At 39.9% G+C, this 13568-nt stretch overlaps 1 protein-coding gene across 6 annotated transcripts in view; it reads left to right on the forward strand.

Moving 5' to 3' along the window:
- The window catches only part of fat3a (FAT atypical cadherin 3a), a 69676-nt gene that overhangs the window by 46052 nt on the left and 10056 nt on the right, over positions 1–13568 (forward strand). For 4 of the 6 annotated variants that reach the window (XM_032545287.1, XM_032545289.1, XM_032545288.1 and 1 more), the window contains 10 exons: positions 820–1017; positions 1605–2406; positions 2698–2832; positions 2918–3072; positions 4192–4437; positions 6234–6480; positions 9246–9399; positions 9819–10531; positions 11044–11145; positions 13058–13117. In XM_032545287.1, the coding sequence (XP_032401178.1) occupies positions 820–1017; positions 1605–2406; positions 2698–2832; positions 2918–3072; positions 4192–4437; positions 6234–6480; positions 9246–9399; positions 9819–10531; positions 11044–11145; positions 13058–13117 (2812 nt within the window). The remainder of the gene's footprint in view (positions 1–819; positions 1018–1604; positions 2407–2697; positions 2833–2917; positions 3073–4191; positions 4438–6233; positions 6481–9245; positions 9400–9818; positions 10532–11043; positions 11146–13057; positions 13118–13568) is intronic. The other 2 variants (XM_032545290.1, XM_032545291.1) reach the window with 1 other exon arrangement.

Genomic DNA, 13568 nt, shown 5'->3' on the forward strand with positions numbered 1-13568 from the left:
GAATGCAGAAAATATATGGAGCTAAATTAGTCTCAAAAAGATTCAGAAAGCATCCAATAGGATCCACTAGTATACCACAAGATTTGTAAGTGTACAATATAATTCACAAATGTTTATAACACAAAGCATAAATGTGTACTTCAACATTCACATATCACCTTCCTAAAATAATGGCTCAAGTCATTTTTTGCCAAAAGTTTTTATTTTTTTTTATTTTTTACCTAAATCATATTTTGGCCCAAAAAAAAATAGGTGGTCTTTTTTTTTTTCTTTTTTTTTTGTCAAAATCACTTTTGTCAAAAAAATGACTTAGGTCTTAAATCATTCTTTGGAAGGTGACGACATGTGTAAGCAGTTTCTCAAATGTACACATTTCAAGCTGCTCAATTAGTAGTAGTACATTATGCAAACAAATAGAAAAATATGGTGCATGAATCACCAGCTGCGCACGGATCTGCTGGCCTGGGCTTTTGACTTTGAGACTTTCTTTTCACTTTGGATTCACAAATGAGATGATTTGTTCAAGGCTGAAGAGCAGCTGGGATAACTGAGTATTAGAATTGTAATGCTGCGTTCAAGACTGGCGAAAAGCTCAGATTTCAGAGTATTACCAGACTTATTGGAAATATAGAATTTTTGACTTGGCTCAGTAGCCCTACACCACTATATTAAAGATATGCATTAAACATTAAAGTTACTGGATTCTAAAAATATTAACCTTATATACTGTATTGCCTTAGCTAAATCAGTTTTAAATGTCTTTTTTTTCTCCCCCCTTGTCCTCATTTCCAATCTTCCTGATCTTAACCTCTGCTCCAGGAAAACAAGCCCATTGGCACCAGAATCCTGCAGCTGTCCGTCATCGATCAGGACGCCTCTCATAACGGCCCGCCGTTTTCCTTCAGCATCCTGTCTGGAAACAATGGCAGGGAGTTTGAGCTGGAGACAGATGGTACACTGGTGGCAAATCAAGTCCTCAGAAGGGACATCGCCAAGGATTATGTTCTTCAGATCCAGGTAGAGACACAGTGCTGCTTCTGGGTCCCATCAGGAAGGAAACAAATATTCATTTCGTCAAAGAGAGCGACAAAAAAGCCAAATTATAATAATATTTTCAGTGGAAGGAAAACATTAAGAAGATACCAAGACAACTTTTGCTGCAGCACAGTAAAGATGTATAGATTTACTGACTTATAAGAACTGTGATGGAGATGCAATGTGAAGGGTAGAATAATGTAACAGAGCGTTCACCCTGCTCCAAAAGCATGACTTCAGGTCAAAAGTCATATTTAACAATTAAATCTTGGTTCATGTAATGACAATATATGATATCAGAACATCAGCAGCCACCATTTTCCAATGTGGGTAGGCCACCAGGCCCAAGCATGTCATCCTGAAAGAAAGAAGAAGGAAGCGTTTTATTTTGTCACTTATTATCACCTGGTACTGTGTAATAATGGAGAGACAAATGTTGTTTTTCTTCTGAAAATCGACTCTAGCAATATTTAAAACACTTTATATCTATAAAGACTCCTTCATTGTCACGTTCTATCTATCTAGAATTCATTCTTTTTTGCCGTCTTAAATTCCTGCCTCTCCTCCAGGTGTCAGATTCTGGGAAGCCGACTTTGTCCTCCTCCTCCAATCTCACTGTTCGAGTGATTGAAGAGAGCCTTCATCGGCCGGTGGCCTTCCCACTGGAGATTCATATCATCACTATGGAGGACGAGTTTCCTGGTGGTGTAATTGGGCAGCTCCATGCCACCGATGCCGACCCTTACGATGCGCTGACCTTCGGACACGCCGCCCCCTCCCAGCGCAGCCTATTCAAGATCAGCCCCCATGACGGGAAGATCATTGCTCTCAGTGGGTTGGATGCCGGCGAATACTTTCTCAATGCCAGCGTTAGTGACGGCCGCTTTAACGTGCCGGTCCCTGTGCGCGTCCACGTGGAGCAAGCGACGCTGGAGATGCTGCGCGACGCTGTGACCGTGCGCTTCGAAAGCGTAGCGCCACAAGAGTTTGTAGCGTCGTACCTGAAGAGCCTGTTGAAGGTGATGCAGCAGGCGGCCACGTCCCAACAGCACGACACGCTGCACCTGCTCAGCCTGCAGCCCGTTGGAGGCACACAGCAGCTAGACCTGCTCGTGTCCGTGGCAACGGCAGGAGGGGGTTACTACAAGGCAGCCTACCTCACCCAGAAACTCAGCACGTCTCGGCGAAAACTGGAGGACGTGCTCAGAGTGTCAGCCATCCTGGATAAGAACTGCTCTGGGTTGGAGTGTCGCGGAGCGCAGTGTGAACAGAGCATCACTCTGGATTCACACAACTTGGCCACGTACAGCACTCCTCGAGCCAGCTTTGTTTCCCCTCGCTTCCACCGGACCTCACGCTGTACATGCCATGGTGAGACATCAGATTTCCTCATTTCACTATAGTGTTAGCAAGTTTTTTTTTTGTTTTTTTTTCTGCATCAGGTGAAATTTTTAAGCCATTACTTACATTATGAATGAAATTTCACTCAGTTTTGTCCTCTTTCACATTAAGAAATATTCTGAAAAAATAATTAGCAATAACTGCAATATTTTCAAAACTTTTAAGTTGGAATGCGTTACTCTTTTTAATGCTCCTATGAGTTACCTCTTGCTGTCAGTCTGGAGATGTAATAAAGGCACCTTTCTCTGTTTTTGTGTGCAGATGCCAGTTGTGCCGTTCTGTTAGAGCGGTGTGAGGAGCAGCTGTGTCCACCAGACATGCAGTGTGTTTCAGTGGAGGCCACCAGAGGGCGCTATGCGTGCCAGTGTCCGCGAGGCAAACTGGGAGAGTGTGCAGGTATTCTGATGTCAGCGGATTACTTTTAAACAAAATAAACTAATTTGAACCCACAGAATGATGGTCAGCTTTGTGTTGCTTGCAGGTCATTCGTCTCTGAGCTTCTCAGGCAACAGCTACATCAAATACAGACTGTCCAACCAGCTGCAGACGGAGCTGAAGCTCACCCTGAGGATCAGGACGCTGCAGAGCCGAGGAATCATCATGTATATGCACAACGAGCGGTGCATTATTCTCAAGGTATCCACACACACACACACACACACACCACTCCCCCCCACACACACACGCACACGCCCACACACACACGCACCAAAGTTAATAAAACTATTTTTGATTTAAAAAAACACAAAGTCCCATCATCCATTTTGCCAAAAACATTTTAGACTTACGTTACGTTCCAAAAAGAACCCGTGATAGGCGAAATCCGTGAAGTAGGAACCTTTATTTTTTTACATTGAAACCAAAGAACAAAACCTCTTTACAGGCCCAAACATTTGTTTAACAAATAAAAAGTACTATATAAACTTTTTTTTTTTTACAAATAACTACTGTACTGTAAAATAATAATTTTAATATGAACTGAAGGCGGATTCCCGTGCCCGAATTGCGGAGATCAGCGCCGCCCCACCGCGACCTGAGTTATTGGATTAGAACGGGAGAAAATAAAAAATGATTATGAAAAAACAAAAAAAACAAAGTACAGTAGGACAAATAGTGACTCACTTGTATTTCACTGCACTTCTGACTGAGCCGCTGCATCCTGACTCCGCTCTGTAGCGTTTTTTTTTTTTCTTCTAAAGCCCGCAGTGCAGGTGTGTTTTTTCGAGAGAAGAACATAGTTATCGGTAGTTGTTGTCGCTCTTTTTTCTTCTGGGCAAAAAGATTCTTATAAACCGACATGCCACCATCGATTATGTTAAATTTGGCAAGCTGTTTTACGTATGTGTACATATTAAACCGCAACGTTATTGACACACAGGTAGAGAAGAAGCGGAGAGACTGTTTAGCCAATCAGAATGCAGAAAACAACGCACGATGCAAATCCATGAAGCAGCGAGACCGTGAAAGGTGAACCGCGAAATAGCGAGGCTTCACTGTACTCTGATGTTGTTTTGTTACTCATTCTGCTGCAAGTTGGCTCAATTTTGGTTTAGGATTTTCATAATAAAAGATCCGGAAGTAGTTCATTATTTCTTGCGCGGCCCGGTACCAATTGGTCCGCGGCCCGGTACAGGTCCGCGGCCCGGTGGTTGGGGACCACTGGACTAAGTGACAGAAAAAAGGATGGACATATACATTTACTGACTGTACTGTGCAGTATTTAGTTGTGATCGTCTATGTGTGTGTTTTCCACAGCTGGAGGAAGGGAAGCTGTGGTTCCAGTTGTCCTGTGACCCTCTCCCAAGCCGAGGCGCTGATGGTCCTGACATGTTGGGACCTGCTGGACGTCGCATCAATGACGGCAACTGGCACACTGTGGCACTGGAACTGAATCGCAATTTCAGTAGCCTGGCACTAGACGACAGCTACATTGAGCAACGGCATCCCCCTTCATTAATACAAACATTACCTCCAGATCGGACGTTCTACTTTGGAGCTCTGGTCAGTACCTCTGTTTAGAGTTTTACAATCGAATGTTCCAGGCTCCCTTCCTTGTTTTATACTTATTTTATACACATTCTGTTGCTATTATTCATCACTTGTTATTCACTGAAATTGGCATGTGATATGGTTGGGAGAAAAATTAATTATTTTTGAAAAAATTGGTCTCAATAACATATGTTTAATTTGGATTGGTTTAATGTTGACCTAATTTTAACGCGCAAATAGAAAATCACTTGGACAAGATCCAAGTCATTTGCACTGAAATTGAAATAATGTCTTTTGAAATATGAGAAAAGAGGGATTATAATGCACGTCTTAAGATGGAGGTGGAACCAAAACACCTCAGTATTTTAGCCTGTCAAGCTGGGAATACTAAAGATTTCTTGTAACTCAGGCCAGTAAATGGAAGGATCGGTGACCATGGAGGATGAAGGGTTAACATCCTACCTTCAAGATGCTTCTTTGAAAGCTCCCTCTGCTACACCACAAGCAGCCTTGTTTTTCTGTTAGGGTGCTTACACCGTTTAACCTTTATAGAAGTGACAGTTCACACATTGGTGACATGATGGTGGAGGCTGTGATACATGTGACCTCAAACGCATCGTTACACTATAACGACTTGTTTTTGGGGGCTCGTCCGGCAAGCCTCCAATTTGAAAGAAAGATTTTGTTTGAGAGAGAGGTGGAATGTCTTCATAAAACAAGTAAAATATCTGGTAACACTTTGTCATTTGGCAAGTAATGACTCTTTTAATGCAAAGTTGTATTAAAAGCGAATTACAAGTGTCAACTTTGCGTTGTTTGGCAAATAATTACACTTTAGTGCAAAGATGGCACTTTTAATTGATTTTTAATATAACTTTTAAACCAACTTTGCATTAAAAGTATCATTATGTACTGAATGACGATTCATGACAACAGTTATGAACATTCTCAAAGACACTTTCATATTCCTTTCAGGTGTCATATCACATTTATGACACTGTCATGTCAGTCTTCAAATAAAGTGTTGCCAAATATCCTGCCTTTTATTTATCTAGCACTGAGGATGGTCCTGTAACACCTACATGTGTACAGATGTTTCTATGTTAGATATCTCACATATGTGTTCATAGGATTTACACTTACAAGAACCTCAGACCTCAGCTCAGCTCAGACAGATACAAAACAATGATGTCAGTATTTAGTATTCTTCACAGCTGCATAGCTCAGTGGACTTAAACTGCAGTCCCTTAGGGTCAGAGTTCAGAAACACTGTCATGCAGTCAGGCCCTGAAAATGAGTTAATATTGGAGCAAGGTGTGCTGAAGAAGAAGAAAGATTTTTAAAACACATCACATTTCTCTAAATGGCATAAAAATTGTATATTACTACTTTATCATATTTAACATTATTTGTGGAACTTTCTAAGTTACTTGTAGACTGACTGAAGTAAGGTCTTATTCTGTTTGACAGGCATGTTAAACAGATCCCATTGGCTGCATTAACTAATGCAACATTGTTCAATCCTAACAGTATGGTAATAGATGAATAGAGTACTAAGTACTAAGTCTTTCTTCCTAATGAAAGCACAGCAAGTACCAGGGAGTAATCTACTATTTGATCACTTTAATGGAGTAAAGAAAGTTGCTGTCTAAGTAGATTAGTATAATGTCATTCTGCAGAAGTTGTGTTTATGTTAACAAATTGCACCATGTTTCTTCTTTTTTCAATGTAGATAGAAATGTATATCATAAATGTAGCTCTCCGTTGCTTTCAGTTGACGTTTTAAAATCTAACCTTCTAATTTCCAGGTGCAGCCCCCAAACTCGCGTAACCTTGTGGTCTCCCAAAAAGAGCCCAGAGTGTTCGAGGGATTCCAAGGGTGTCTTGACTCAGTCATGCTGAATAATAAAGAGCTGCCTCTGCAGAACAAACGCTCGCAATATGCAGAGGTAGTGGAACTAACGGAGCTGAAGCTCGGCTGCATTCTCTACCCTGACGCCTGCCATCATCAACCCTGTCTCAATGGCGCTACCTGTACCAGTCTGCCCTCTGGTGGTGAGTAGCAGTAAATACAAGAAACAGCAGAGCTAACTCAGCACTGTGTGCAGTGATTACTCAACTAATCAAATCAGCATAAGCATAATAAAATCCCGAGACGGGTAGAGTAACCAAAAATGAAACTCAAGTAAAAATAGCATGACTTCAACATGGTTTTACTCAAGTAAGAGTAAAAAAGTATTTGGTAAAAAGTCTACTCAAGTATTGAGTAACTGATCAAATTATCAATCATTTAATATTTCAAAATTACATCATCAGAAGGACCAAAATATAAAGTTCAGTGGAATTATTGGTATTTTAAGGACAAAAAAAAAAAGAAATCAGGGAAGAGAAGATTTTTCCAAATCAGTTTTCTTTCAATAAAAATCTCCTAAAATTTTAAGGTGTGTGTCTGGTGAATTTTTCTTTAAAACATGTTTGTTTATTATTCAGTGGGTAAAGAATTAAGAGATTTTACACAAATAAGAGTAGGGGTACTTCATAATAAAATTACCCAAGTAAAAAGTAAAAAGTACAGCGTAGTAAAAATACACCTCAGAGTACATTTTTCAAAAAAGTTACTCAAGTGAATGTAATTGAGTAAATGTAACTTGTTACTACCCAACTCTGATATTAAAAAAAAAAGAGTCGCAGAATAAGGTGAATTAAACTTCCTACCTAAAGAGGAAATGTATGCTTTTATATTTTAGAGTATTTTGCATACTCTTTGACAAAAGGCAAAGAGTGAGGTCTTTGATCATAATAGACTATTTCTTTTGTTGATCTTTATCACTGTTTCATATTTACCTATCCTTTGCTTTAGAAATACTGTATATGGTGAAGCATAAGAATAAATTCACAAGACCAGATCAAATGTTAAAGTAAATTACATTTTAACTCTGCAGCAGACAGTTTTTAGCTTTATTGTGGGAAAGAAAGACGTAAATAATATGTTTGAGTTTATTTGAGCTGTACTTGTTTGTATGACATGTACTATATGAATAAATTCTTCCTGACTTTTGTCAGATGACTAATATATTAAGCTTCTTAACTCTCAGAACTCATGTAAAAAGACCCCTGTTAAAAAGATGATTCCTCCCTCCTTTTATCACTGAGCTTAACAAAAGCCAGTCACGATCTGAAGAAGAGCTTATGTCTGAGCTATCTATGCATGGAAGCACTTTAATAACCAGGAATGAGTCAGGATGAGTCCTGTTTCAGTGTTTCCATTTTTACAGAATAGCAGTAAAGAGAAGTTATTGTGGGTTTTTAAATTGAATTAATAACAAATGTCGACTCAAGGCACTTTACCAAAAAAACAAAACAAAACTGCAATTCAGTCACATACATTCGAGTTGATCGTAGGTATCAAACAGTGCATTACTAATTATTATAATTTGAATAATGATTATTCAAATTATTTTAAAACGTTTTCTATCCAGGGAAACCCAGCAGGTAGAACTGAGTCACTGACTGGCAGCAATCCCTCCTCCTGGACCAGCAAGTAGCAACAGTCAATGGTTGCTTGTATTCAGCAATTCCTCATACTGAATGTGCATGCATTTAAAAAAATCTTTTTAATCATCTAACAAAGGAAGTAGAGTATTCCCGTCATAAAGTTGCATGTGCATTTATGAAGAAGGATGTTTGAACTGTTTCTTCATGAGATGATAGATAATGTATTCCCATTATCGGGATTAGCCATTTTTAGGACCTACAATAATAGTAATCTGGCAGTAAGATGGATGGACAGACAGACTAGGAAAATGTTTTACTGGACACTGGACGTTGTTTCAAGGCAGAATACACTGTCTTATCAAAATAATGTGACATGGTAAAAGCATTGTCCTCATGGAAGATTCTATCACTCATCCACCAACTTCCCTCTCAACTTTCCCTGATGAACAAGGATTGACCAGCTGGGTGACTCATCCTGAACTGATCACTGATTTCCAAATCCTGGATACCAGGCATCATTCACAATCAAGTGTGCAGCTTTCACACTGAAAGTTAGCATAGGGACAAATTCTGTACATTGCAGCACTCAAAAACATTTAGACGTGTAAAACTTCCCACGCATGTGACTGTGCTGCTTCCTTCATACATTTCAGTTTGCGTGGAAAATAATAAAGAGCTGGATGTGATAGCTTCTGTTTCATGAGTGTGATCTGTTAATTTAGCTGAGCACTTGTTCCTGCCTGTTCGGCCCTCCAGGTCCCTCTTCTCCTGACTGCTAGATATACAGTAGATACATGTGAGTGAGAGGCAGTCCAGCGTCTCTTGGTTTGGTTGAAGACAAACTTGTAGAAACAGAAAAATCAATGACTGATGTGAACAATAGGACATGTAATCCAGGGACGTATGTCACTGTTCTGGTGATGTTGTCCACACAGAAGCTAATGTAGTCAGTTACACTCTCAGTTAGCACAGCGACGTCCTCTCTTTGTGGCTGACAAATAAATAATATATAGTATATTATGTAAATAAATATGGATGTTTATTTATAATATTTATACTCACATAAATCATTTTAATGGTGTTCTATGGTGATGTGAGATTAATTTTTAATGTTAATATTATCTACTGTATGTCAAGTTGCAGTTTTTGGTGTTTACACGTTTTTACAATTTTTGATCTACCCATTTTTTCTGGATTTTTCTTCTTTCGTGAATGTATAGTCTGAGATATAGCATGAATCTAAGTGAGTTGCAGCACACACACCTCTGGTGTACTTAATATAATGCATCAAAACTCTTTCTTCTTCTCCCCATTGTGTCTTTCAGGGTTTACATGTAGTTGTAATCCCCAGTACACTGGAGGTAACTGTGAAATGGAGGTAACGGTGTGTGTTCCCAACCCGTGTCAGAACAGCGGTGTGTGTAAACCCATCGGTAACGCGTTCCTCTGCAGCTGCAGGAGAGGCTTCAGGGGCCTCATGTGAGTTCCAACCCAAACACCCAAATTGTAACATGAAGAGCATGAAGAGCACTGCTCAATGAATCATCACAACAAACACTTTGTAACTCTTTCTAGACTGTCCGGGACTGAGTTTCTGTGCTCTTAGTTTTTCTTCAGATCAGGAAGTTTTGCTTCATGCAGTCAGAAAAGTTCTATTTAAGTGATTTCCTGATTCTGAAAGTTGTCAAGTAGTTACAGTTTATTCCCGATTTATTACTTTTTCACTTTGGAGAAGGGTGACTTAGATATCTTCTTTGTCACAAAATCAAAATATCAAAAATACTTTTTGTATCAGTCAGTCAGTCAGTCAGTCAGTCAGTCAGTCAGTCTTTAATGTATTGTGGTCAAGCCATTCAGTTTACTCTAACAATTGTTTCCTCATTTCACTCATCTTGCAGGTGTGAGGAAGACGTGAATGAATGTGACCGAAACAACCCTGAGGGGGAATGTGAGAACGGAGGCACCTGCATCAACACCCCCGGCTCCTTCTACTGTAACTGCACGCCTGGATTTGTGGGCCAGCGCTGCACTCTGCGACCCGTTGTCGTCCCAGACATGCAGGCTGGTCATGCTGTGGTTGGCAAGGAGGAGCTGATCGGCATTACCGGAGTGCTTTTCGTCATCATCGTCCTCATCGTCCTCTTTATTGCTTTCCGCAAGAAGGTTTTTAATAAGAACTACTCAAGGAACAATCTGTCTCTGGTCCAGGACCCAGCCACTGCAGCACTTCTCAACAAGGCCAACTGTGTTCCATTAAAGACTTTACACTGCAGCCCTGGAGACCACCAGAACCTGTATTCAGAGTCAGGTATACAGCCCACCTTGATGGGAGGGGTTGGCATAATTGGACCCCCACAGGTGCCGGTGAGACCCATGGCATACACACCTTGTTTCCAAGGAGACCCACTCTCGAAGCTGGAGAAGCTGTCAGAGAAACACACCCTGGATCACACAGAGATGAGCACCTTTCACCCGGAATCACCAAGAATTCTCCCTGGAACCATAAGGAGAGGGGTGGTGGTGTGCAGCGTGGCCCCCAACCTGCCCCCCGTCTCACCTTGCCGCTCGGAATGTGACTCCATACGCAAGAGCCCGCTGGCCAGCGACGATGGTGAGTTAGGAAGTAAAGTACCGTGTGCAGCAGAGTGAATATTGTCACCTTCCGAAAATAATGGCTGAAGTCATTTTTTGCCCCCCTCAGATGTTTTAGGCAAAAATTGGAGGAGTTCCATACATCACTGTGTGTCAGGTCATCACCACGTCCTCAGACATAATGATGAATTACTAAGTACACTCTCAGGCTGAGAGTTTTTCTGACGTCAAAAAGTTTTAGACTCCTTCCTTGACACAACATTTTGGTACGATGTAACGGTAGCACTGGGGAAGTAACAATGTGACCAACATCTTAAACATTTATACTGGAAAAATATCATTTCTACTGGAAGAACTTTGTAAAGTGCTGCTTGTTTTATATTTTACCGAACTAGATTTGAACCTTTCTTATTCAGTTATATTATAAGGCTGACACCTTACAATTGTTATTACTAGCTTCCCGTGCAATGTGCAATTTCTTCATTAGAGTTTTAAGGTTAATGAATTTCACATTTTAATCTATTCCTGCAGATAAAGTGGTCAACATAGCAGAGGGCGACACGTGTTTCTCAGGCAGCAACTCGGAGGCCCAGTCCCTGAGTTCATTCCAGTCTGACTCCTGTGAGGATAACGGTGAGACTCATCCTTCACTTCCACAAAGTTGTGTTTTTCATAACAGTCATGTGTGGCTTTTTTTTGTTGTTTTGTTTTGTTTTTTCAAAGCTTCATTTGCTTGTTCTTTATTTGGCTAAAGCAACTCGACCCTGTATTTGAGAATTGCCCACATCAGAGCCAACATTGGCATCAGCTTTCATTGAGGTTAGCTTCCGGCTTCTACTGTTTACCGAGAAGTCCAAGTCATGAAAGTGAAACTCAGACAGGATTTCAGTGAGTTGTTAACTTTTACAGGACACAATTTTAAAAGTTTGAGTAATATATATATATATATATACTGTATATATATAAGAGTTGCAGCTGTGAATTTAAAATGATGCTGTTTTAATTTATTCTTGCTATTGATTATACACAGTAATGTCTGGCCATTATTTAAATACACATAGTGGCTCTGAAGTTTTATGCAGGACGTCTGGATTCTGCAGGTAGTTTGGATCTCGGCATTTATTGGCAATAACTAAATGCCGAGTTTTATTTATTGCCAATAAAACTCGACAATAAAATGCAGAGTTTTCCAAGTTAACAATATTCCAAGTTTTCACAAATATTTTCTGAGTAATAGTGCTGTTTCCGTTAATTTTCTAAATGAAAAATAATTTTTAAAAAATCTCAAAATGAAATAATACAGTGCTTACATCCACTGCAACATGTTTATAGTCTTTGGCTATATAAGCTTAACATGCAAAATGTTTCCAACAGTTATTGTCATTTACAGCAAATAATTGTACTTTGCAGCATCAGCCCCTACAGACATGTAATAATCATTTAGTGCAAACATGGCAGCATGGTGGAGGTTTAGGAGACAACGTTTCCGTTAGCTGAGGATGAAGAGGTTTTAATGTTCTCCTGTTAGAAGTGACATGATAGAAAAATAAACTCCAGTGTTTCTCTTGGTAAAGTTTAGACATTAAACTTTACCAATCAAGCAGTTTTGTTTCCAGACAAAACCACTTGATTAGATTTAGAAAAGTGGCAGTCACGCCTTCATGGCCTTCATGACAGGCAGGTTCAGCTTGTGTGCTGCTCTTATGGCTCATCTTCATTAAATGTGATTTGCTTTCGGTATTTTATATCATTCAGCTGTGTGTCTCAGGACACTGTGCTAAAAGCTGCTGTTGCATCATGGTTTTCAGCTCCTCACCACTTCCACACCCAGGTGGCATCATGTGTACTCACCTGCTATAAAGAAAGTAAAATCTGGCATTTCTAAAACATCTGGCCCTTTTTCAGGTTGTGAAATGATTTCAGCCTAACCTGGCTGGCCAAACACAGACATCACAGATTCCAGAATGTCACATTTAAAAGATGAAGCCAAAGAAGAAAAAATTTTGGCTTCAAAGAATTGTGAAGCCATGCAAAATCGGAGGAATCCTGGGGTTTAAAGGGCATTACTTTATGTTTACTATGACTGTATCCTTTCAAGCCCACTTTATTATCATTCCAAATCTGTTTATTTCTCCAATTAATTCAGTGTTTTGGATGAATTATTTGGAAAAACTTTACTTCCCCCCTTATTTCATTAATTCCTCGATTGGGCCAGTTGCCTCTTACTTCATATAGGTGATTCAGAACCCTGATCAAACCCAAATAACTTTAAGCACCATTCTGTTGGTGAGTTGTCCCATTCTGTACAGTTGACTGCAGGTAGAATGCACCTTAAAACACACTGTACATCATCTGCTGCACCTGCTTGCACCAGGTATCTGTGTTGATGATGTAAAATTGTACATTTCCTCTAAAAGAAGATAGAAGGAAACATAACTGTTGGTCAGAGTGAGGCTCGGCCCTCATCAACAATATGTTGAGCTTTGTTTCTTTCTGAATGTCGACTATTTTAAAAATGTATCTGCTCCTTGTTTCCCTCTTCAAGCCTCCATTGTGACTGTCATTCGACTGGTCAACGATGCAGTTGACACAATCGAAAGTGAAGGTACCATGTCTTATCTTTCTTGTGTCTCTTCACTTGCTGTTCCAGTCCTCGGATCCTTCAGATGTTCACTGTTAGCAGTTAGTCAACCAGAGCCAAACTCCTCTAACTCGCCAGTTCCGTCCAGGCCAAGGCGGCCATTGTCCTCCAGCTTATAGATGTGTCAGGTGTTTCAGGTTCCACCAATGATCTGATTTTTGGATTTGGTTATTATTGAAGTAGAGACACATGTAAAAGTTGCAGTACACAAGGGATGTGATGTCTGGCCTGCATATTATTATTATTATTATTATTATTATTATTATTATTATTATTATTATTATTATTACAGCAGCATAATGTCACATTTGTGAAAGAGCAGAAAAATCCAATACTTAAATTAGCTAGATTTATTCAGTGTAAACAGAATGTTGTTTTTCTCTAAATGACCAGTAGCATAAATGCTGCTTCCCCT

The sequence above is a fragment of the Xiphophorus hellerii genome, chromosome 18 (assembly GCF_003331165.1).
Source record: "Xiphophorus hellerii strain 12219 chromosome 18, Xiphophorus_hellerii-4.1, whole genome shotgun sequence".
Classification (NCBI taxonomy): domain Eukaryota; kingdom Metazoa; phylum Chordata; class Actinopteri; order Cyprinodontiformes; family Poeciliidae; genus Xiphophorus; species Xiphophorus hellerii.